This window comes from Ptiloglossa arizonensis, chromosome 9, assembly GCF_051014685.1.
Source record: "Ptiloglossa arizonensis isolate GNS036 chromosome 9, iyPtiAriz1_principal, whole genome shotgun sequence".
In the NCBI taxonomy this organism is placed as follows: Eukaryota; Metazoa; Arthropoda; class Insecta; order Hymenoptera; family Colletidae; genus Ptiloglossa; species Ptiloglossa arizonensis.
This window is the reverse complement of record NC_135056.1, coordinates 2,502,477-2,522,597: the sequence shown is the minus strand read 5'-3', so window position 1 is coordinate 2,522,597 and position 20,121 is coordinate 2,502,477. Positions and strand designations below refer to the sequence as shown.

At 37.2% G+C, this 20,121-nt stretch overlaps 1 protein-coding gene across 1 annotated transcript in view; it reads left to right on the top strand.

Moving 5' to 3' along the window:
• Positions 1 to 184: 184 nt before the first annotated feature.
• LOC143151619 (sodium channel protein 60E) overlaps positions 185 to 20,121 on the top strand; it is a 107,852-nt gene continuing 87,915 nt past the window's right edge. Inside the window, exons 1-12 of the mRNA XM_076320954.1 lie at positions 185 to 2,855; positions 3,187 to 3,395; positions 3,463 to 3,683; positions 3,944 to 4,124; positions 4,263 to 4,340; positions 4,422 to 4,563; positions 4,719 to 4,853; positions 4,930 to 5,159; positions 6,559 to 7,112; positions 7,200 to 7,288; positions 7,517 to 8,886; positions 9,019 to 9,334. Coding sequence (XP_076177069.1) covers positions 1,509 to 2,855; positions 3,187 to 3,395; positions 3,463 to 3,683; positions 3,944 to 4,124; positions 4,263 to 4,340; positions 4,422 to 4,563; positions 4,719 to 4,853; positions 4,930 to 5,159; positions 6,559 to 7,112; positions 7,200 to 7,288; positions 7,517 to 8,886; positions 9,019 to 9,334 — 4,872 coding nt within the window. The 5' untranslated portion in view covers positions 185 to 1,508. The remainder of the gene's footprint in view (positions 2,856 to 3,186; positions 3,396 to 3,462; positions 3,684 to 3,943; positions 4,125 to 4,262; positions 4,341 to 4,421; positions 4,564 to 4,718; positions 4,854 to 4,929; positions 5,160 to 6,558; positions 7,113 to 7,199; positions 7,289 to 7,516; positions 8,887 to 9,018; positions 9,335 to 20,121) is intronic.

Genomic DNA, 20,121 nt, shown 5'->3' with positions numbered 1-20,121 from the left:
GAGAGTGGGGCTAGCGTCGACGGTGGTGAAGAATATTCGTGCAGGTTGGTGGCTTGCTAGTTAGTTTCGCGGGGGCAGCGATATTCCCTGACGCGTGTGTGTACGCACGTATTTCAATGTGTTGGAATAAATTCGCTTATATAGAGAACGAGAGACCTCAAAGCCGTTTTCCTCGGTCGTTCAATACGCGCGCGCGCGAAACGAATCGACTTCGTCCGTAGTATCGTCACAGTTCTCGTCGGAGACGTTCGTGATTTTGCACCCTAGTTCAAGTCACAACTTATCGAACACGAGGGTGTATCACGGCTTCCTTTCCCATTTTCCTTCGTCTCCGTCTCCGTCTCCGTCTCCGTTCTTTCCCTTCTTTTCAACTTTCTACCCTCGGCTACGATTTCTTTCTCCTTTTTTTCCTATTCTCCTCTTTCTCTCGCAATTCCCTGCTCTCGTTGTTCTCGGATACTACGTGTTACTTTTCCTCCTTGTTGGGTCTCTTTTTTTCGATCGTAAATTGTACACTTACCACCTCTTTGTATTTCACCTCCTCCTCCTCTTCCTCCTTCTCCTCTCCCCCTCCTCTCTCTCTCTCTCTCTCTCTCTCTGCCTATCTCTTTCTTTCTTTCTCCTCGCTCCATTCATCGGCACGTCGTTGTCATCTCGTTCAAGATATATTGAGTACACGTTTCTCGATGCGATTCTCGTATCACTTTGGATAAAACAGGTGGTAATTATGGCCCGGGAGTGTTGTAGAAAGTGACGAGCAAGAAACCAGCTGGTTTTTGTGTGGTATTTTCCGTTCGTCCGACTCGTTTGTTCGCCATCGTTCTCTACTTTTTGTACTGCGATGCGATTAGCCACAGAATCGTGCGCGAACGATATACAGGAGTCGTTGCAGGACAGACCGGATTAGGGGATACCTTAAATACCATTGAGATATCGAGGGAATAGATATCTCTTTCGAACCTACCGAATCCTTCCTCTCTTCCTTGCTCCCACTTTTCCTCGATAGATTCTCTCTTTTGTTGTCTTGTCTCTGTTCCTCTATTTCTTTCGCTTTCATTTTCGGTCTCGGCTTTCTTAACCGCTCGAGGGTGAAACGCGTCACAGCGACACGATCGTCATCGACGAAAAAAGAAGAATCTATATACCGTATCTGCGACACACATTCGCTCGCGCTCAGTCAATAGCAGCCGCATCCTTAGAATTTTGAAAAGTATTACCAAGACGAAGTCCACCCACGAGTGTGGAACCACGGTGATCGAATGGAACCGGCGAACCGCGGTGTTCCACCGTATACCGCAATGTTGGGGAGTTACGAGAACGGACCCGTTTAAACACGCACAACGATGCGTTTCCTGGTGATTTGTCCACGACAAAGGGAATAAAGTATCGAAACATGCCGTGGAACGTGTAGAAGCTGCTCGGTGGGAAAGAAAATACGCAAGCTCCGCTCTAGGAGCCGCAACGATGAAAGGTAAAAATTTCGGTAAGCCGAGGAACCAAAGATTCCAATGATACCTTCGCAAGGTGGCCGTGAGGGATGTACAGGTTCTCCGAACCCTCCGAGCAACGGCTCCGAGGACAATGGCTTCACTAATCGACCTCGAGTGGCGGGCCTTTACGCGACGAACCTCTCCAGAGAAGAGCTCGTTCGGTTCTCGTCCGGAGAGACTACTCGATCCCGTGGTCCCGGCCGAGACATTCTCGAAAGATCGCCACGAGAGATCGGAAGCCAGAGAAGTTTAAATCTTCCCGCGGGCATCGGCGAGGAATTCGAGCTTCTGGATCGCTCGAGAATCGGGATCTCGAGAACCCCTCAACCATCGAGAAGGGGAGACGCGAGAACCAGATTCAACGAGTTCACCAGACGAGATCATCATGGATCTCCGCCCGGCGAGAGGGCTCGCGTTGGACGTGTTTCCGGATCCCTTCGCGGATCTATCCTCGAGTTTCCACGTACGGAGGAGTCGCCGTGGATGGGCTCGAACGTCGACCATTCTAGAGTATCGATTTCGAGTTGCGATTTCACCGGAAGGAAAAGACAAGAGGCTCCAGCCTCGGCCTCTGCTTCGATACTTATTTCCCCCGCGAGCGAAAGCGGTGAATGTCGTGGAGCTTCGCCTACGGAAGTGGAGAAATCATCGTTACCACCGTACGCGGGCCTCAGTCCACCGGAATACACGGGGCGCGAGTACGAGAACAGCGAAACCCCGTCACCGATATTCCCGAGTTATCCGTTGGCGTCTTACGCCGAAGAGACTCGTCACGGTCACTCCAGGTCGTCCGTTTCGGACGCGGAACTCGAATTCGCGGTTTACGATGATCCTTTAAAAGCCTCGACATCGGGTAAATCGAATACCTCGAGAAGACAAAGACGACACCCCCAAGATACAACCGAGTCTGAAGTGATTCTCGAGAAATCGTCGGACGAGGGTGTCTCAAGGTCCGGAGACGTTGCGAGATTACGACCTCCGTTGATCGCAGCTGCGGGTACATCGGCAGATTCCGGCACCGGTGACTCGGGAAGCGCTGAAATACAAGTGGATCCACCCGGTACTCCTCGAGCTACGACCGTTGGTGAAATCCCCGATGGGAGGATCGAGAACGAAGTCGACAATGCTGGCAGATCCTCTATTAAAACTCCGACCGGAAACAAGCAAACGGTGAAACTCTTCACGAAAGAGAGTCTCGATAGGCTCGAGAACAGAACCGTGCAGCTCGTGAGAGACTATGGCTTTCAACCAAAGAGGCGAATGTCCGTTGAGGATGGCGCGGTGCTTCCAAACAAATACGAACCCTTTCCCACCGAACTGTACGGTAGGCCGCTCGAAGAAATCGACAACTTTATATACGACGAGGTAAGTGTCGACGAGTCTTACTTTTCTCGGTTAAGAATTTGATAAACTACGGATCGAAGTACCATTCGAACGAACAGAATTATTATGATCTTTAATATTGAAACTGTTCTCTACCTCTTCCTTTAATGTGTACCTACTACACCGTGCGTTGTACGTGTACGTAAATCTTTCACAAAATTCGTTTACTATTGATTTTAACTAGTCTGTATCCCAAAGAAACATTGTACGCATGCAATATCTTATTTTGTCGAAACACCAGTTGTTTCTATTTAAACATACTTTTTTGGAGAAAGGCTCGAGTCACGCTTAAACCCGATTTCACGTGTTGCAGACATTTTGCGTGGTGTCGAAGAGATTTCGTAAGAATTACATCCATAGATTTACAGCAACAAACAGTTGGTTCATATTTTCCCCGTGGAATCCTATAAGACGTTACTGTATTTTCCTAAGCACGAATCAGTACTTTGATTACGTGGTTATGGCCACGATAATATTAAATTGTGCTTTCCTCGCAATGACGGAAACCATCGAGGAAGCCGAGTAAGCATTATCGAGAGATACGCGACCAAACAATAGACGACATCATTTTGTCTCCTTTTTATTCCAGATATATATTCCTAGCTATATACACAGCCGAAATGGTAATTAAATCGATAGCTAAAGGATTTGTTCTGAATAAATACACCTATCTGCGAAATCCATGGAACTGGCTGGATTTTGTGGTGATCACTAGTGGATACGCTACCATAGGTATGGAAGTAGGAAATTTAGCCGGATTGAGAACGTTTCGAGTATTGAGAGCCCTCAAAACCGTTTCAATAATGCCTGGTAAGATAATACACGTAATATGCAGGATGAAATTGAAATACGCATGTACGTATAGTAATTGTGCGGTGTGATATTATCGGACACATAAATTAGCTAATTCCTAAACAGCTTGCGGAACATTAGTAGAACATTATACGTGTAATCTCGACTATAATCGTATTCAATCGTCCTTAACGATTAATGATTGTGTTTGAAAAACTTGACACGTTCCCTCGTCTAAAAAGAAGGAGCGCGATTACGATTGTCCGACATTTTTTCAGGCTTAAAGACCATCATCAACGCATTGTTACATAGTTTTAAGCAGCTTGCCGAAGTGATGACGCTCACTATTTTTTGTCTCATGGTGTTTGCTCTCTTCGCCCTGCAAGTTTACATGGGCGAACTACGAAACAAATGTGTAAAAAACATGGAATCCAATAATACGCAAGTCGATTGGAAAGAGTACGTATTGCTTAACAACCGTTTAAACGCATGGTATTTGAAATTTACATTTTGCGCGATACTTGTACGTATCGACCGGAATAATAATACCTCGTTGAGTCTCGAGAGACACAAACCGATACCTTTTGCCATCCACAGGTGGACTTGGAACTCGTCCAACTGGGCATTCGACGAAGATGAAGAACCAATAATTTGCGGTAACGCAACTGGCGCAAGGTTCGCTAAACTTTGTTTGTTACCGTGTGCAACTGTTTGAAACGATATCTCGATTTTAGAGCGAGAAATTGTATTTTCCAGGCACTGCAACGAGAGCTACATTTGCCTTTGCGTTGGCCCAAATCCAAACCACGGGTATACAAACTTTGATAATTTCATGTGGTCGATGCTTACCACGTTTCAATTGATTACATTGGATTACTGGGAAGACGTCTACAATAAGGTACTTTGTCGATTCAATGAAAATGAACATTTTGTTTCGTTGGTCTTCTTTTAAAATTTTACCCACCACAGTCGAGTACTCGTGTACGAACGACTTACTGGTTAAGAAAAGAGATGAAAATGGATTTGGACTGACACGATACGTTCGATCCGTAGGTATTGTCGGCGTGCGGACCTATCAGCGTCTCGTTCTTCACGGTGGTCGTGTTTTTTGGCTCGTTTTATTTGATCAATCTCATGCTCGCAGTCGTCGCACTTAGTTACGAGGAGGAAGCCGAAATTACGAACGAGGTAAGGGACCACTTTAATCGTTTACTTTCTACCGCTACGACGCGTAATGTACATTCACCTACCTTCGAATCGACAGGAACGAAGAAAAGATTTAACCGACCATCGCGAGGACTCGACGTTTAGTTTCGACCCGACAAAGATCAATGTCAAGACTCTTGCCAAAGAGAAGCAGAAAAAGTTAGATGCGAGGAAAGGTGTTCTTTTGAGTAGCTACACGCGTAAAAAGACACGAAGGAGAAGACGAGGAAGAAGCAACGCTGGCTCTAGTGTGCCCGGTCAGGAAAAAAGTGGCTCTGTACCAAGCAGGTGCGTTTAGGGCATAAATATCTATGCTATACTGCGTGTACTATTGGGAAACCAGATGAAACTCTACCGACGAGCTAAACGGTGCAAGGGGTAATCGGTCGCTCGCTTCACCTAGCCACTTTCAGATTCTTCGTTATTATTGCTTAAATCGAACATGTCTTTTACTCGTCGCGTAACAAAGAAAGTGAACGAAACAAAATGCAACAAAGTGAGATATAACAACAGTGACTGACAGTGCAGACGTAAACTCAGAATGTTAACTATTGTTATGTCCTCGAGCTCAACGTATTTGGGATGCTTGGATAATGGGTGTGGGAAAGTTTAAAGAATTGGAGCTTACTGGATATATTTACCGATTTTTACTGCCTTTTTTTTATCACATATTTCGTCTGTGTATTAATTTACACTGGGAGTTGTTACTATAATTTTTACTAGAGTGTACACTATTTGTGTATATACAATCTCGATGTTCTCTCCAGAAGAGAACATGCTTCTAAAGGTTTTGATTTTCCTTTTTTAAATTTCTTCATGGACATGTCGCTTCGCACCGTGGATTTAACGAGAGAGCCCTCTTATCTCTAAGAGTATACCTAAATGCCTTTCTGCATTCAGAAATGACATAATGCAACATTTTTGAATATGTTGTAGAAGTAAACGTTTTGAACAACTTCTTCCTATATATACATATATAACCGTCCCTCGGCCTTAGTTTTCACGATTTTTGTAGAAAACTATTGCTATTACTACAATGAATATTGTCTATAACTAGGTACGCGTTTGTGTCAACGTGTGTTTAAAATGTAAGTGTTGAGTCGTCGATTGTTTATGGTTTCTATAGATACATCGAGGCGTATAACGTACAACGGGTGTACTTAAAACCACGACCGAGTTTTAGGTTATTAGGTACAATCGTTTTGTCGTTGGTTGCCATGCCGTTGTATAGAAACAAGAGATAAGGGGTAATCGCGAGCTGACGTATACAGTCACAGAAGCGTAAATACGTATAGACAGAATTCAATGTAGTAGCAGCGATTTTTTTGAGGAAAATCTTGGTTATATATATAGGAGAAAATTGTTCAAAGTATTGATTTTTACAATATATTCAAAAATCGTCGAAATCGGTGAGATCCCTGCCCCTTTTTTAAAATAATTACCCTATAATTTTCTGTATTTTCTAAATTTCTAAATTTCTAAATTATCCTTTGATATCTGTGAATTCTACTACTGTGCAATTCGATCGTCAAGAATCTAAAAAGTGAAAACAATGTGCGGAACAAGCAGTCAATTCCCCTTACGTCGTTTAGCTTATAGATGTAGTGCTTTATTCTCTCGTTTCCCAATAGTACGCGTATTTGTATCGACGGTTGTCTTGCAATTGTTACGGTGTATTGTTTGCTAGATCGGTGACACCGAGCCCGAGTCCAAGTCCAAGGCATTCGAGTGTTCGACCGTGTCACTTGCTTCTGCAAAATGTCAGTCCACGAACAGTGGAGAATAACACGGCGGTCCATAGATTGGCGCCGAATCGTGGAATGCTTCACTCTAGACAGGCAAGTAACAACAGTAATCAACAATCGTCGTTAGACGACTCGGGAGTGGTCGATGATCACGACGGTGACGATGTTGCATCCGTGGACGAACACGACAAGCGGGATAACAAAGAATCGAGACCCGATTGGCAGGAACAAGTGGCTACCAACGAGAATACGGATATTAGCGTCGAGCCCGATGTCGATGTTAAAGTCGGAGCTAGAACCGGTGGCGTTGACACCGAAGCGGAAGTCGACGGTGAACGGGAAAAGCCGAGATATCTTCGAGCGCCCATCAACGTTCCAGCTTCGCTCCATACCGGGACCACCCGAGAGATCAGGGTGTTCAAATGCAATGGCGTTAAAACAAAGAAACAAATGTACACCTTGCCGCCAGAATATTTATCGCACATTGTTATTTTAGGTAAAACAGTAAAGTTTGAGTCACTCCGTAGATAAATAATTCGATATATCGATGACACGTGAATAAAGCGGGTCTGCTTGTCCGTAGATGATCTTCCGGATAGAAACTGCGAAAAGTGCATACAATGCTGCGTAGATTACGAGGGCTGGTTAAGATTTCAGAATTCCCTGTACAAGGTAAGTGTTGAAGTCGAAGAGAGATAAGTACCGTGTCGAGAGGGGAGCGTCTTCGAAAGGAACGCAAAACAAGTTTTAATAATCGGTTCGATATTCGTTGTATTTGCGGAAAGTTTATTAACGGGAATATTAACGAATAACGAACAAACAGTAAGAAATACGTTTAAAGATAGCACGCGAGAAAATGGGAAACGCTCGACTCTCGATTGACGAGTGGCCCGTATCTAGGTAGTGAGAGATCCGCTATTTGAGTTGACAATCACACTTTGCATCGTCCTGAATACCGGCTTTTTGGCGATGGAGCATCACGGAATGAGCGAGTCGATACGACAGGCGTTAAACATCGGTAATAAAGTGTTTACCAGTATCTTCACCTTCGAATGCTTGCTGAAACTGTTGGCGCTGAGCAAAGACTTTTTTGCCAACGGGTGGAACAATTTCGATTTAATAATAGTGTCAGCGTCTCTGATAGATCTTACCTTCGAGCTGGTAGACGGTCTCTCTGTGATACGCGGGCTACGGCTTTTGCGAGTTTTAAAACTGGCTCAATCCTGGACGACGATGAAGGTTCTTCTCAGCATTATCATCTCGACGATCGGCGCTCTCGGAAATCTCACCTTGGTATTGGTGATTGTGATTTATATATTTGCCGTGATCGGTATGCAATTATTCAGCAAAGACTATACTTTGGACAAGTTTTATCCAGATCCTGTACCACGATGGAACTTTAACGATTTCTTTCACTCGTTTATGATGATATTTCGTATACTCTGCGGAGAATGGATCGAGCCGTTGTGGGATTGCATGCGAGCCGAACAAGAGGACGGACCCGGAGCGTGTTTTGCCATATTCTTGCCAGCACTGGTAATGGGTAATTTCATGGTACTGAATCTCTTCCTTGCTTTGCTGCTCAACAGTTTCAATTCGGAAGAGCTAAAACAAAAGAAGGAAGAAGTCGGCGAAGATTCGAAACTCGCTAGATCGTTCGACCGTATACGTTCGATTATACGAAAAAATAAATGCTCGCGTATGGCTCCGGGTACCACAAAGACAAAAGGGAAAGATCCCCATCTGGAGAAGATAGTGCGACGGGTTATGGATCGATCCGACAACGAGACTAAGTACGCTATTCAAGAGACTGTGCTCAGCCTTCCGAAAGATAACGTTTACAATAGATCCTACCAAGAAAGTTTAAATCAACCGGTTTTTTCATACGATCCGATGTACGCTCAGTCCCAATCGAAAGACGACGAATCCGACGAGAGCAATTCCGTCAAAGATAAGCAATCCGAATCGCAAGAAAGTAATCCCGAGGAATGCCAAGATCTTCAAGTTACTAAGTATTCGTCTTTTAGTAAAGCGCCCGTGGAAGAGAGAACAGCAATGTTACGTCCAGAAGAGCCCTTTCGTAAACACGAAGATCGTGTACCGAAGCGACCTTGGCACGCTCTTGTCAGCTATGTCGATGAACTCACTGTTGGCGGCCGAAGAGACAGTAAAGGAAAGTACATAGACGGCATGGGTTCCTTTCCGGGTTTTGGTAGGAGTAATCGACGAAAAGAACCCCAAGACTGCTTTCCACGACAGTGTTACCAAAAGTAAGAAACGCATATCCCTTCTGTTATTTCTCTGCTGCAACGCCAGCGCTAATTGCATACGTATTACGAGTAAATTCGAAAGAATCTACGCGATCGGCGAACGATCGTAACAACGATGTGTTATCTGTGCAGATGTAGCTGCATCGATCGATGCGTCGCAACGGCTATGGGCCAAAAGTGGATTAAACTCCGCACAATGATTCTTTCGGTTGTTGACACACCCGGATTCGAATGGATGATTTTAGTTTTAATTTTCGCTTCTTCCATAACGCTCTGTTTCGAAGACATTTACCTAGATGACAATCCTTTTTTGAAGAGAATTCTCTATTGGACCAATCTTGGCTTCTGCGCGCTTTTCAGCATTGAGATGCTACTCAAGTGGTTAGCTCTGGGTTTCTGCAAATATTTCACCAGTTTTTGGACAATCTTGGACTTTATAATCGTCTTCGTAAGTAGAACCTTAAATTCAAAGAGCCGCATCGATGTCGATCGTGTGTGCATTTGGATGTACGTATGTGCGAACAGAAGCACATACGCGAGCGAATGCATGTATAATTACATAAATTTTACGTCTGTCGTTACTGCATGGATCTTTCGTTTTCGCCGAGTGCAATTTTCGTATTTACGGGATTTCGCTATTTGCGTCATCATCTTGTTCGTCTAGTACAACAGTAGCAGCGATTCATTTATCGTTTCATTTCGATTTACAATTTATACCGATTATTAACGAACGCGTGGTACCTTCTTTAGGATCAGTGTTCTTCTGCCATCATATAAATCATAAAGTCTGTTACCATTTTGCAATCGGAGGTTTCGTTACTACCTATATTTACATTTACAGTACATATGTACACACAGAGTATATATGTTCGCACCAACTCTAGTATTGGTCCGAGTACACATCATTTTAACCATTTTCGATTGTAAACCGAATCATATTCAACGCAGTCGTTGTTTACGCTAATACGTCGTTGTCCGTGGCCCTAAGCACGGACTCGACGATTATAATTCACATATCGGTGATTATTTTGAAATACGTATTTCCATCCAGGAAAAATTATAAGGAATAATATTTCGTTCAAATTGATAAATAACATTTTTCTTTGTAAGTGACTAAACGCCGAGTAAGGTAAAATCTAATTTACGGATTTTACAAGACAATCAATCTTTCACCACGAGGTGCTTGTAACCCTGTATACGTATTTATTTATGGCTCGTAACCCTTATCATAATAACCACGTATGCACTCCGACCGTAAAAAGTTAATAGAATTTTTCATACACTGTTCATTGTGAAATGACATAAAATATTCAAACTTTCGATCATGAATGTAGAACAAATCGTTGACATCGTGCAACACAATACACCTACAGATTAATGAATTGCAATGTTTGCACAGAATACGTACAGTATGCATATTTGTCTTCATGTGTGTGGTATTAAACGTGTGCACAGTAAAACGTGCATACGGTAATTATTTTTTTTTTTTCTATTTATTTATCATGTTACGCACGTTCGTTTTCGGTTGTTGTTAAAAGTAAATTTTCTTGTGCCACGTTTAAAACTTGATTCAACAGTTTATCTTCTTACCGGACTGGCAAGAATAGATTTTGAAAAGAGAATAAATATAGGCAGAATTACATTAACAGAATGCTAACTGCATTAAAAAGGAAATGGGCAAATTTGAACATTCAAATGACAGACTTACAACAACTATTATAATTTGTCAACTAATTTAAAATTTAAAAGATACATATGTACGTAGACGGCAGAAATATAATCCGATACAGGAAGGTCCGGAACGAATTAAACGCGTACATCAAAGTCTTACTGCATACACGTACACATAGTTGAAAATGTGTATTCTAAGCGATTATATAATAAATATGTTTGAAGTCGTACAAACCGATTCAAGGAGTATGTGGTACTCCACGTTGTTTGTAGAGAATCGTTAAAAGTGGAACAAAAATAGATTACATACCTATGTAGATTATTGCAGATGCATACATGTATGTTCTGGTGCTGTATTCGGAGCAGCACGCGTGCCTCGTGTATCTACTTGTGAGTGCTGTGTGCGCGATTCCACCGCTTACACTTTGTAACGTAGTCTCAGATTGCGAAATAGTAAGGAACTTGTTGATTTACATTGGCAAAACAAATTCACATCCTGAAAACCGATCCCATACTTTTCTCGATACCTTATATAATGCGGTATCTTTTCAATCATACTATCTGTGTTTACATTACTCACGTACTTCTACCCGAACCTATTCCTTTCTGTACTACCTAATCTCTACTCCAACGAATTTCTCATTCCTACTCATAGTTGCTATTTCTCTATTTTCACCTTATTGTATTCGTATCTTCGTTCTTTCTCTCCTTAGGTACATACCCGCTTTCCTTTCCCATATCATTCCTCTTGGTTCCAAGCGTTAAACTTTCTTTATTTTATTTCCTGGTTTAAATTTTGCATTCTTCTCGACATTATTTTCCTCTTCCTTTCGTTTCGTGTATCTTGGTGTGCTATTGCACTCCTTATACTATCTATTCCTATATGTATACCACGACGTTCTTATCTTGCTCCTCTTTTCTTGTCCTTGTATGGTAGATGGAACGAATATAGTAGTCTTCCGAAAACTGTAGGGACCGAAGAGATTTCTTAAGATATTCTTAAGTGTAGGATGTCGAACCTCGAGTAATTCTTTCTTGGATACTAGGACCGCTCAAGTGACCCAAGACGGGCGTAATATTGCTCGAATAATAGGAATCAAATTAGGTCGGCAACATTACAGTTATCTAGGGTAGGTGGGGTTTTTATTCCAGGAATTACCTAAAATACCTACTTTTAAATCTTGGATAGAGACACATCCACACGCGAATCGTCCAATGGGAAGAGTAAACGAGCGTGTCTCGTATTAGATTCTCTCAGTGGCCGAATTTTAAAGCGATGCTGTATCGAAAAAATTGAAACACGACCGCATTCGAACTATGTTCAAATGTACATGTACGTTCTTCGAATCGCTCCTAAAAAACTTTCTATAAAGTATGTATAATTAAAAATATGTAGTCCGAACGAGATTGTGTTTGGACTTATTTTCATCGGGAATGGGCTACCAACAAATTGATAATATTCTCAAACATTAAAGACATAGTGAGAAATATGAAAGTTTTTATTTGCGGCGATTGTTTTTGATAACGGGTCCCTCGAGCAGAAGAATTTAATTTGGTTATTTTAGAATTATTTTAGACGTTGCTGTCAGCTTTTCTGCACTAAATTTAATTTCTATCTCCTTTTCTTTCTTCCTTCTCCTCTATTCTGAAATCTCGGAATTTCTGATCTTTACGTATTCACAATTAGTTCACTTTTAAGTGACAATTTTTACATTTTACTAAAACGACGCAATTTGTTTATACAATATAAACAGGTGATCCATCGATTCGCGTCGGGGGCTGCGATCAAGAGCGATACTTAACGACTTATTGAGTTTAAGATAAAAATCTGGTCGAAAATCTGGTCAAAACTATTTTAAAATGTGGTCAATCTTTACATTGTTACCATTTTCTCGAACATTCTACTCTTTGAATCTACTATGCATAATTTGAATCGGTGCCCAAGGGATAAAATCTGTAGAAAAAGAGATGCTTAAAAGTTTTTAACATTTAGAAGTGACTCAATGTATTTATCTAAAACAAATTTGTAAGAAATGAAATAGGAAAAGAACAAATTCAGACATACGAAAGTTCAATACATAGACATAGCCGTGTATCTCCATTTTGGGTCAAAGTTCATGGTACAAATGGAGTTGGGAAGGTTTCATAGCTTGAGAAAAAAATAAGTTTTGGAGAAGAATATATTTGATAATCAATCGAGTACGTGTGCACCTAATTGATGACTGGTGTTACGGATTTTATTACATTGAACTATAAAGAACGAAAAGAGTATACAGTAAAAATAAACTGTTATAAAAGTAGTATTTACTGCGGACAAAGTGAATGCGACACAATAGTGCGATGCGTTTACCATATTTGTTGCAACATAAAAAAACGTTTGAAAAAGCCGCATAAACACGAGTTGACAAATTATAATTCTCCTTGTATTATAAACAGAAAGCTTTACCAATTACGATTGTTATATATTACTTCGGTAAATTGTTGCTTATTTTAAACATTAATAATCACAAAAAGGACAAAAATAAAAGCAACGAAAAGTATGTGTTGTGAGACAGTATAGTTTACCGGAAAGAGAGGTAAATAAAAGAGTAAATATTCATACCATATTTTTTATACATTAAACTACTTAGATTGACAACAAAATGACAACTTGTGTAAAATTTTTGAAATCGACTTTTGGCCAGTTTTTCGAGAGAACTACTCCACTGTGCCACGTTCAAATGAATAGACAGTCCCGATTTTGTCACTTGATTGCTTCATTTATTCTCGCCTCCTTTAAAAAGAACAGTATATCCCTCTCTTTCCATTCATTTGGCCATTTTGTCCCTCTCACAGTCCTTTGTAAATTGTCTACAATGCTTCTTCTACTTCCTTCTCATTCATCTGTGCCTCGTTAGATCTGTCTCCTTTCACTGTTTTCCCTTTTTCCGGTTTCCTGATTTTACCCACCTTAGTCCCTCCCAGAGAGGGACGAAGAATAGAATTCTTTCTTTTTTTACTTCTTTGTTTTTCTCCTTTCCGTCGCTCATCTAGTCCTCTCCTTCCTTTTCGTCTCGTTCATTCACCTGCACCCCCTCCACCTCCTGGCCCCTTTTTTTCCTTTTAGTAACTTTGTAAGATAGAAATCTCTTCTATTCGTTCATTTCAATTTTCTCATTTATTTTTCTCCTCCTTTATTATTCTCTGACGCCTCTTTCTTCATCTTTGCAGTTCAAGCTTCCTTTAATACTTTTCCCTTTCTTCCTCCTTCATTGATTATATTTTTGCTTTATCTACTGTATATAAATCATAAATATATATATTTATAAATATATAATATATATAAATAAATAAATATGTAATTTATAAATATATTATTCATTTATATATATTATATTTATTTAATTAATATATATTGTACGAATACATAAATGATAATTATTAATTAAACAAATTATAAAATAATTTAATTAGTAATTAATAAATATTTATATATTTATAAATTATTTGTATATATATATATATATATATATATATATATATATATATATATTAAATGTATTAATTTTTTAAATTTAAATTAATTTATAAGGAAAAGCCCGAGAAAGAAAAAGCAAAGTAAAGCGTCTTCTTCTATTTTTAATACCTCTTTAATTTTTGTTCATTCTCTTGATATTCTTTATTTTACAATCCTAATTCTCCATTAACCTCCATTTTATCGGTATCTCCATTGTCTTCTTTAAGCTTTTAATGATTTTATACGCCCCTTCTCGTTTTATTTCTTTTCCCTCTTGTTCTCTGTTGCATTATTTTATTTGTTCTTCTAACCAATTCTTCTCCCCTTGTCGCCTTTATGGTCCTGTTCTTTTTATTTTCATTACCAGCAAGTAATCAGATCTTGATTATTTTTATGTGTTTCTTTCTAAATTTTTCATATGTATCGCCTTACGGATTCAGGTATGTGCAAAATTAATATGTTGCTTCTACAGTCTCCGAACCATCTTTCTCATGCCTCTGCCTTACTTCGATCCACTTCAATGGTAGTGAAATCGCACACTTTTTATTTTTCCACGGCAAGTGATTTATCCTACCAATTTTAGTTTCCGTAGAATTTGTTAGCGTCTTATAATAAGTCGACACAAACTCATGTAGCTGTTAGTTTTTTTCGTGGTATAAATAAATGCTTTAATAATTATCGTTGAACACATTTTGTACTTTTATCGTATTCACGATGTCAAGATCTCTTTTCATTTGTTTGCATGAAAGTATCTTTCATATTCTATATGGAAAAAATGTTAAACCACTATGAAGGTAAATAGACATTGACTTAAAAATAAAATAAAATTGTTATTTAATAGAAAGGCATATGGTATTATTATAGAATCTTTAAAATTTTATAGAATCCAACAGGCATAACAATTATCAAAGTTTATTTAAGGGGTTATATACACTCGGAAAAGTAACAAAAATCGCTTTCTTACAAATGATATATTTTAATATAATATTTTAAAAAATATTTTCCTAAAATTTTAGGTTAAAGTATTAAAAATTACAGAAGTTATAGAATTATAAACGAAAATAGCTCGGATTTCTGTTTATATGTAGTAATGTCATTCGATTGAAAGATCTGCAATTGCTAGAAGGTAAAAACACACCTAATTATTCAGAATGGGCAGAAAACCATGATAATAAATGTCAAGTGAATCATAAAGGCTCGGCTTAGAAAATGAAAGTCGACGACAGTTGTGTTCGAGATCTAAATAACTTTATGAAACAAAACATATTATTTGTGGTAATAAATGGAATATAAAGGTGTTGTTGAATCAAAATCATACGGTAATAATGTGGCTATAAAAAAGAAAGAATATTCAGCGCATGTTTTTAAACGTATGGGAATGTGGCTACGTTATTGCAAGCAAATGCAAAAACCAATTTAGACGATAACGCACATTCAAGATATCCTCTTCAAAAATGTAATGAAAACAATTCATTCTGTATCCGAGGGAAAAAATGAATTGCTCGAAAGATCTATCCGAGGATTTTCACAATACTCAACAACAGTTTCAATAATGTTGTTTGGCGCATGACTACAAAAAATAAAAGACATTTCGAGCGGTGTTCTTTACCATCAGTATTGCAACCTACATATATCGCTGCCTGTACGTTCAGTGAAGGAGTAACAGCATATTTAAGGATACACTTAATTTTATGGACTACAAAACAAGTAAATATTCGCAGTGGTGGATTACCATCGGTGACCTGAGGTGGAACCTGCAAGGCAACAAAAGAGGAGAGAACAGACAGGAACAAAATTCTCCAAATGTATATTTTTTATCGCTCGGGGGATTGATGTTTTCATCTGGAATAGATGATAAAAGATAAAATAAAATTTAAGAGTTCAATATTTTTAAAACATGTTGCTCAAACTTTAAATGCGTGTTTCTCTAAAGGATGCTCTCAAAATCGGTGGTCACGATATCTCAAAAACTACCGCGTCGATTTGCTTAAAATCTTAAAGAGATATTTTTAGCACCATGTGACGATTGAATTTTTAAAAATTTAACTCAACTTTTTCTTTAATTAAAATCGTGGATTGAAACAAGCGTAAAAAATGTTTATTCTTGATTTTAAAGGTTGTCATTTTGTTTTAACACAGAAAAATTTCAATTTTTGTAATCGTCGCATATTAATTTAATCAATATACTTTACAAGTTTGCGTGATTTATTTCCAACTCGATGTATCGTTTGGTCAGTATCGTATCCACCAGAGATCGAAAACCATCATACAGACACCGATGGTTGCAGCTTAAGTTTTGTTAATTATCTTCTCATTTCTTTTCAACTTATTTATAAACTGTACAAAAAATTAATAGTTCAATCTTCTTTTTGTCTGTCCAAGTGTATGTAACCTCTTAAGAGTCTGGGGAAAAGAACAGAGTACGAATCAGAATGAAGTGCGTATTTTTCACTTAAAACAAAGAAATGATATTTCCTTTTTGGGATTATCCATGCGTTTTATATCTTCAAAAATTGATTCTAGTAAAGATTATTTAGAATTACAAAAGCTTTCGATAATTATACAAATTTAGAAATAATTTCATTTAATATTTTTATCATGTTCACACCGGATTCATTCACCGGTGGATCATATTACAACTTTTTAAGTATTCGCATGTTGTAAACAGCCGACACGGGACTCATGCAAGTGTCATATAGGTGAAGATAAAGGTCGAATAATGACAGTTTTTAGACTACTTCATTTCAGACTATTTTGTAAACAAGTTTGATTCGAGATAGAAAAGTTTATAAGTTTAAACATCTTAGAAGAAAATAGGCACCTGATTTATAAGCGGGTCTGTGTAATCGTAACTTACGTAAAACTTTGCTTAACAATATATAATTAATACATATATCTATGAAAGAATACCTTGTAACTTATACATTTGACATGGTGTTCTTCTTTACAATGAGTAAATAAATAGAGGGGGTTTTAAATTTATGAAATCTAATGCGACAAGAAATCGAAAAGTTTATTACTTGGCAAGCTGCGGCTTCGTTTCAGAGATAATATCATTTAAAGTTTATCAATGTGATCCTCGTTATGGGATTTACATAAACCAGTCAATTGATATGTGAGGCCGCTAGGGTGGGCTTTAATTATACAGGTCAACATTTTTTTTTTGAGTTTTATTTGTGCTACCCTCCTAGATTATTACACTAGGTAAGTAAATGATATTTGCAAAATTACAAAACGACTGCATAATGGAAACCAGTGCAGCATTTGAGTTAATTTTAACGATTTTACATTAACTTCCATATAATTGTGTCCCACTGTTTTAGAAACACTAGTAAATATTTTTCATGTAAAATAATAATTTTTATGTATAATTTTCAAAATTATATATAAAATTTTCAATTTTTTAAAATTAGTTCATAACACAGAGTCTAATCATGCCACAGGAGTTATAATATACAGTATCTTTTATTTATAAAATTTTATCATTTGTTATCTTATAATTGAGGAGTATTTGTAGGAAAAGTAAAAGTCAAAAATTTAATTTTTCAGGAAGAAGGAAAAATATCCGATTTTAGACTAATTACAAAATGTGATTTTTTTTTATCACTATATGTGATTAAGAATGCAGTAATTCAAATGCATTAGAAAATTTTTTATTTTTTGCTTTAATAATGTGTTAACTTTTGAAAAGGAAAATTCTATTTTTAGAAAAGCCTGTATGTGTTATATCTTACAATTAGTTTGAAGAAGATCCGAATGTACTTTTCATTTAAAAGAAACCAATCCTATTAGTTTTTAAATTATTTAGAATATGAGAATAATGAAAAAAAATAGTAAATCAAAAATATATTTTTCAAATATGTTCTTTTTATTTTTCAGTAGAATTATTACATGGTATGGGTAGTAGTCAAGAAATACTAATAATAGAGTAACGCTTGCAATGGCACTTACAATTAGAACATTATTTTCTATAGAAACAATATTGGACATATCAATGACGCTATCTTACAAGTAATACTTGTAAGTATTACTATTTAGTAATTATGTATAAAGTGAAATTGCACTCATGTTGTACTATATAGGTACTGTAGGATTCTTATCGGCATATAGAACATTTTGCAAGAAAAAAACATTTTTCAATTTTATTACTTACATTCTTTTTCTACAAAACTCTCTTAATTATATAAGTAACTACTAATTGGAATGTCCAAAATCGACTAGAAAAAAGTTGTCATAAAAATGACAGTAAAGAAATAATGATAATATAATTTAATACTTAAAGGGTTAAGGTAAATTTACTTGGATATAGGGTAACATTATCGATATTTTTCTAATATTATTATATATATTGTTTACGTTGTTTTTGCTCTTTGTTTTTTGTTAGCAAGTTATTCTATTCTGATATAAATTTTACATTAATTACTCATTAATCTCTTTGTAAAAAACAGGTACATATATTGAATCTAGTAAAAAAGTGCAATGGAAATAAAATTGTGCACATCGATATTAATGTAATATATTTTTTTATATCTTTTAAAACAAGTTAGTTGAAATTTCTATTCGAGTATTATGAAAATGTTGAATTATACGTTTTTTTTTTTTGTATCGAGAGATACATCCGTATCAAAGAAAGATAATGCTGCTTGATTTACGTGTATTATATCACTAGGATATTTCGTGTTATTGATACGGGCAAAAGATCTAATTACATACCGATACCTCGATAACGGAGCTTCGGATTTCAATATGGTATTAAACTTCTCGCCTTTTTTTTCATACGCAAAATTTGCATGTTTCGATTTGTCTCAGTTTTTTGAAATAACTCCGTGTGCCGAAAACCGCAAGAAAAATGGCACAATTAAACAAATGTCAACATTATAAGAGAATGAAAAGAAAATGTCACAATTTTTCTGTATCTTCATTGCTTAACATCTTAAAGATCGAAATCAAAATTTCAGGTTAAACTACTTCTTACGATGCTTCTAAAAGTTACATTATTTTTTTTTGTATATTATATATTATTTTGCATTTTCTTTGTATCATTTAAGGAGTTATTGAATAATATTTTTAATGGTAAAATAAATTTACCCGATAGTAGATAGCAGGCTCAAGGCTGGTATTTTTATAGAGAATTGTATTATTGAAATTAAATGGTGATCAGAGCGTCCAACTCTATAACTAGCTCTGACCAAATTTATTTCTGAACGAAGGAATAGAGCATTTTGTCTTTGGTTATTTGGTTTTTGAATTTTTGTGGTTTAGTATGTTTAATTGATCTGTTGAATATTATATTTCTACTTATCCCTGGTATTTGATTGAATCTATATTAGCATTTTCTTTTTTAATAAAGAAATTTGTTTTGTTTTCGTCAATCAGTAAAGCGTCTATTGGAGTTAAATATTTATTTCTAAGGATTATGCTATTTCCTTCTCTGTTTTCTTCGTTATTCTTCTAGTGTGTCTTTTATATTATTAACCATTTGGGTTTGTAAATTGTTCATTCTTTTTTGGGAGTAGATATTTTGTTTTTCATTTTGTGCCTTTAGATTCTATTATATTTATGATTTTTTGGAGTACTCGAATGATTATTCATTACCTTATTTATGTAGAGATTCTGTTTCGTTTTGCGTTCTTGTTGAGTACTCCTTTGAGGATGTTAAGCTACAGTTTAGTGATTTCATTGAAGCCCACGGGTTGTTGCAGCAGTATCTTTGATTTTACTTTAAAATTTTGCAATATTTTTCTATGGACCAATGTAGCAGGTTATTTATTTATTCTGACTGTTCTCTTTCGCGTTTGAACAGCATACCTTTCTTTTGTAATTATTTTTTGGATCACGCTGTCCTTGGTTTCCTATTGCCGGTTACCTTTCCCTGTAGACAGATACTGTCTTGTATTTCGTTAACTCTGTCTTAATTATGAAATAGATCCTCACGAACAAGGCATTATTTTCATTTACTTTTTCATTATTTTTGGCACTGAGTTTTCTTACGTTTCATTACTTTTTTACGCGTGTTACGTGCTTGGTGATTGTCGAGTCATTGACGCTCTGTGCACCATTTGTCTGAC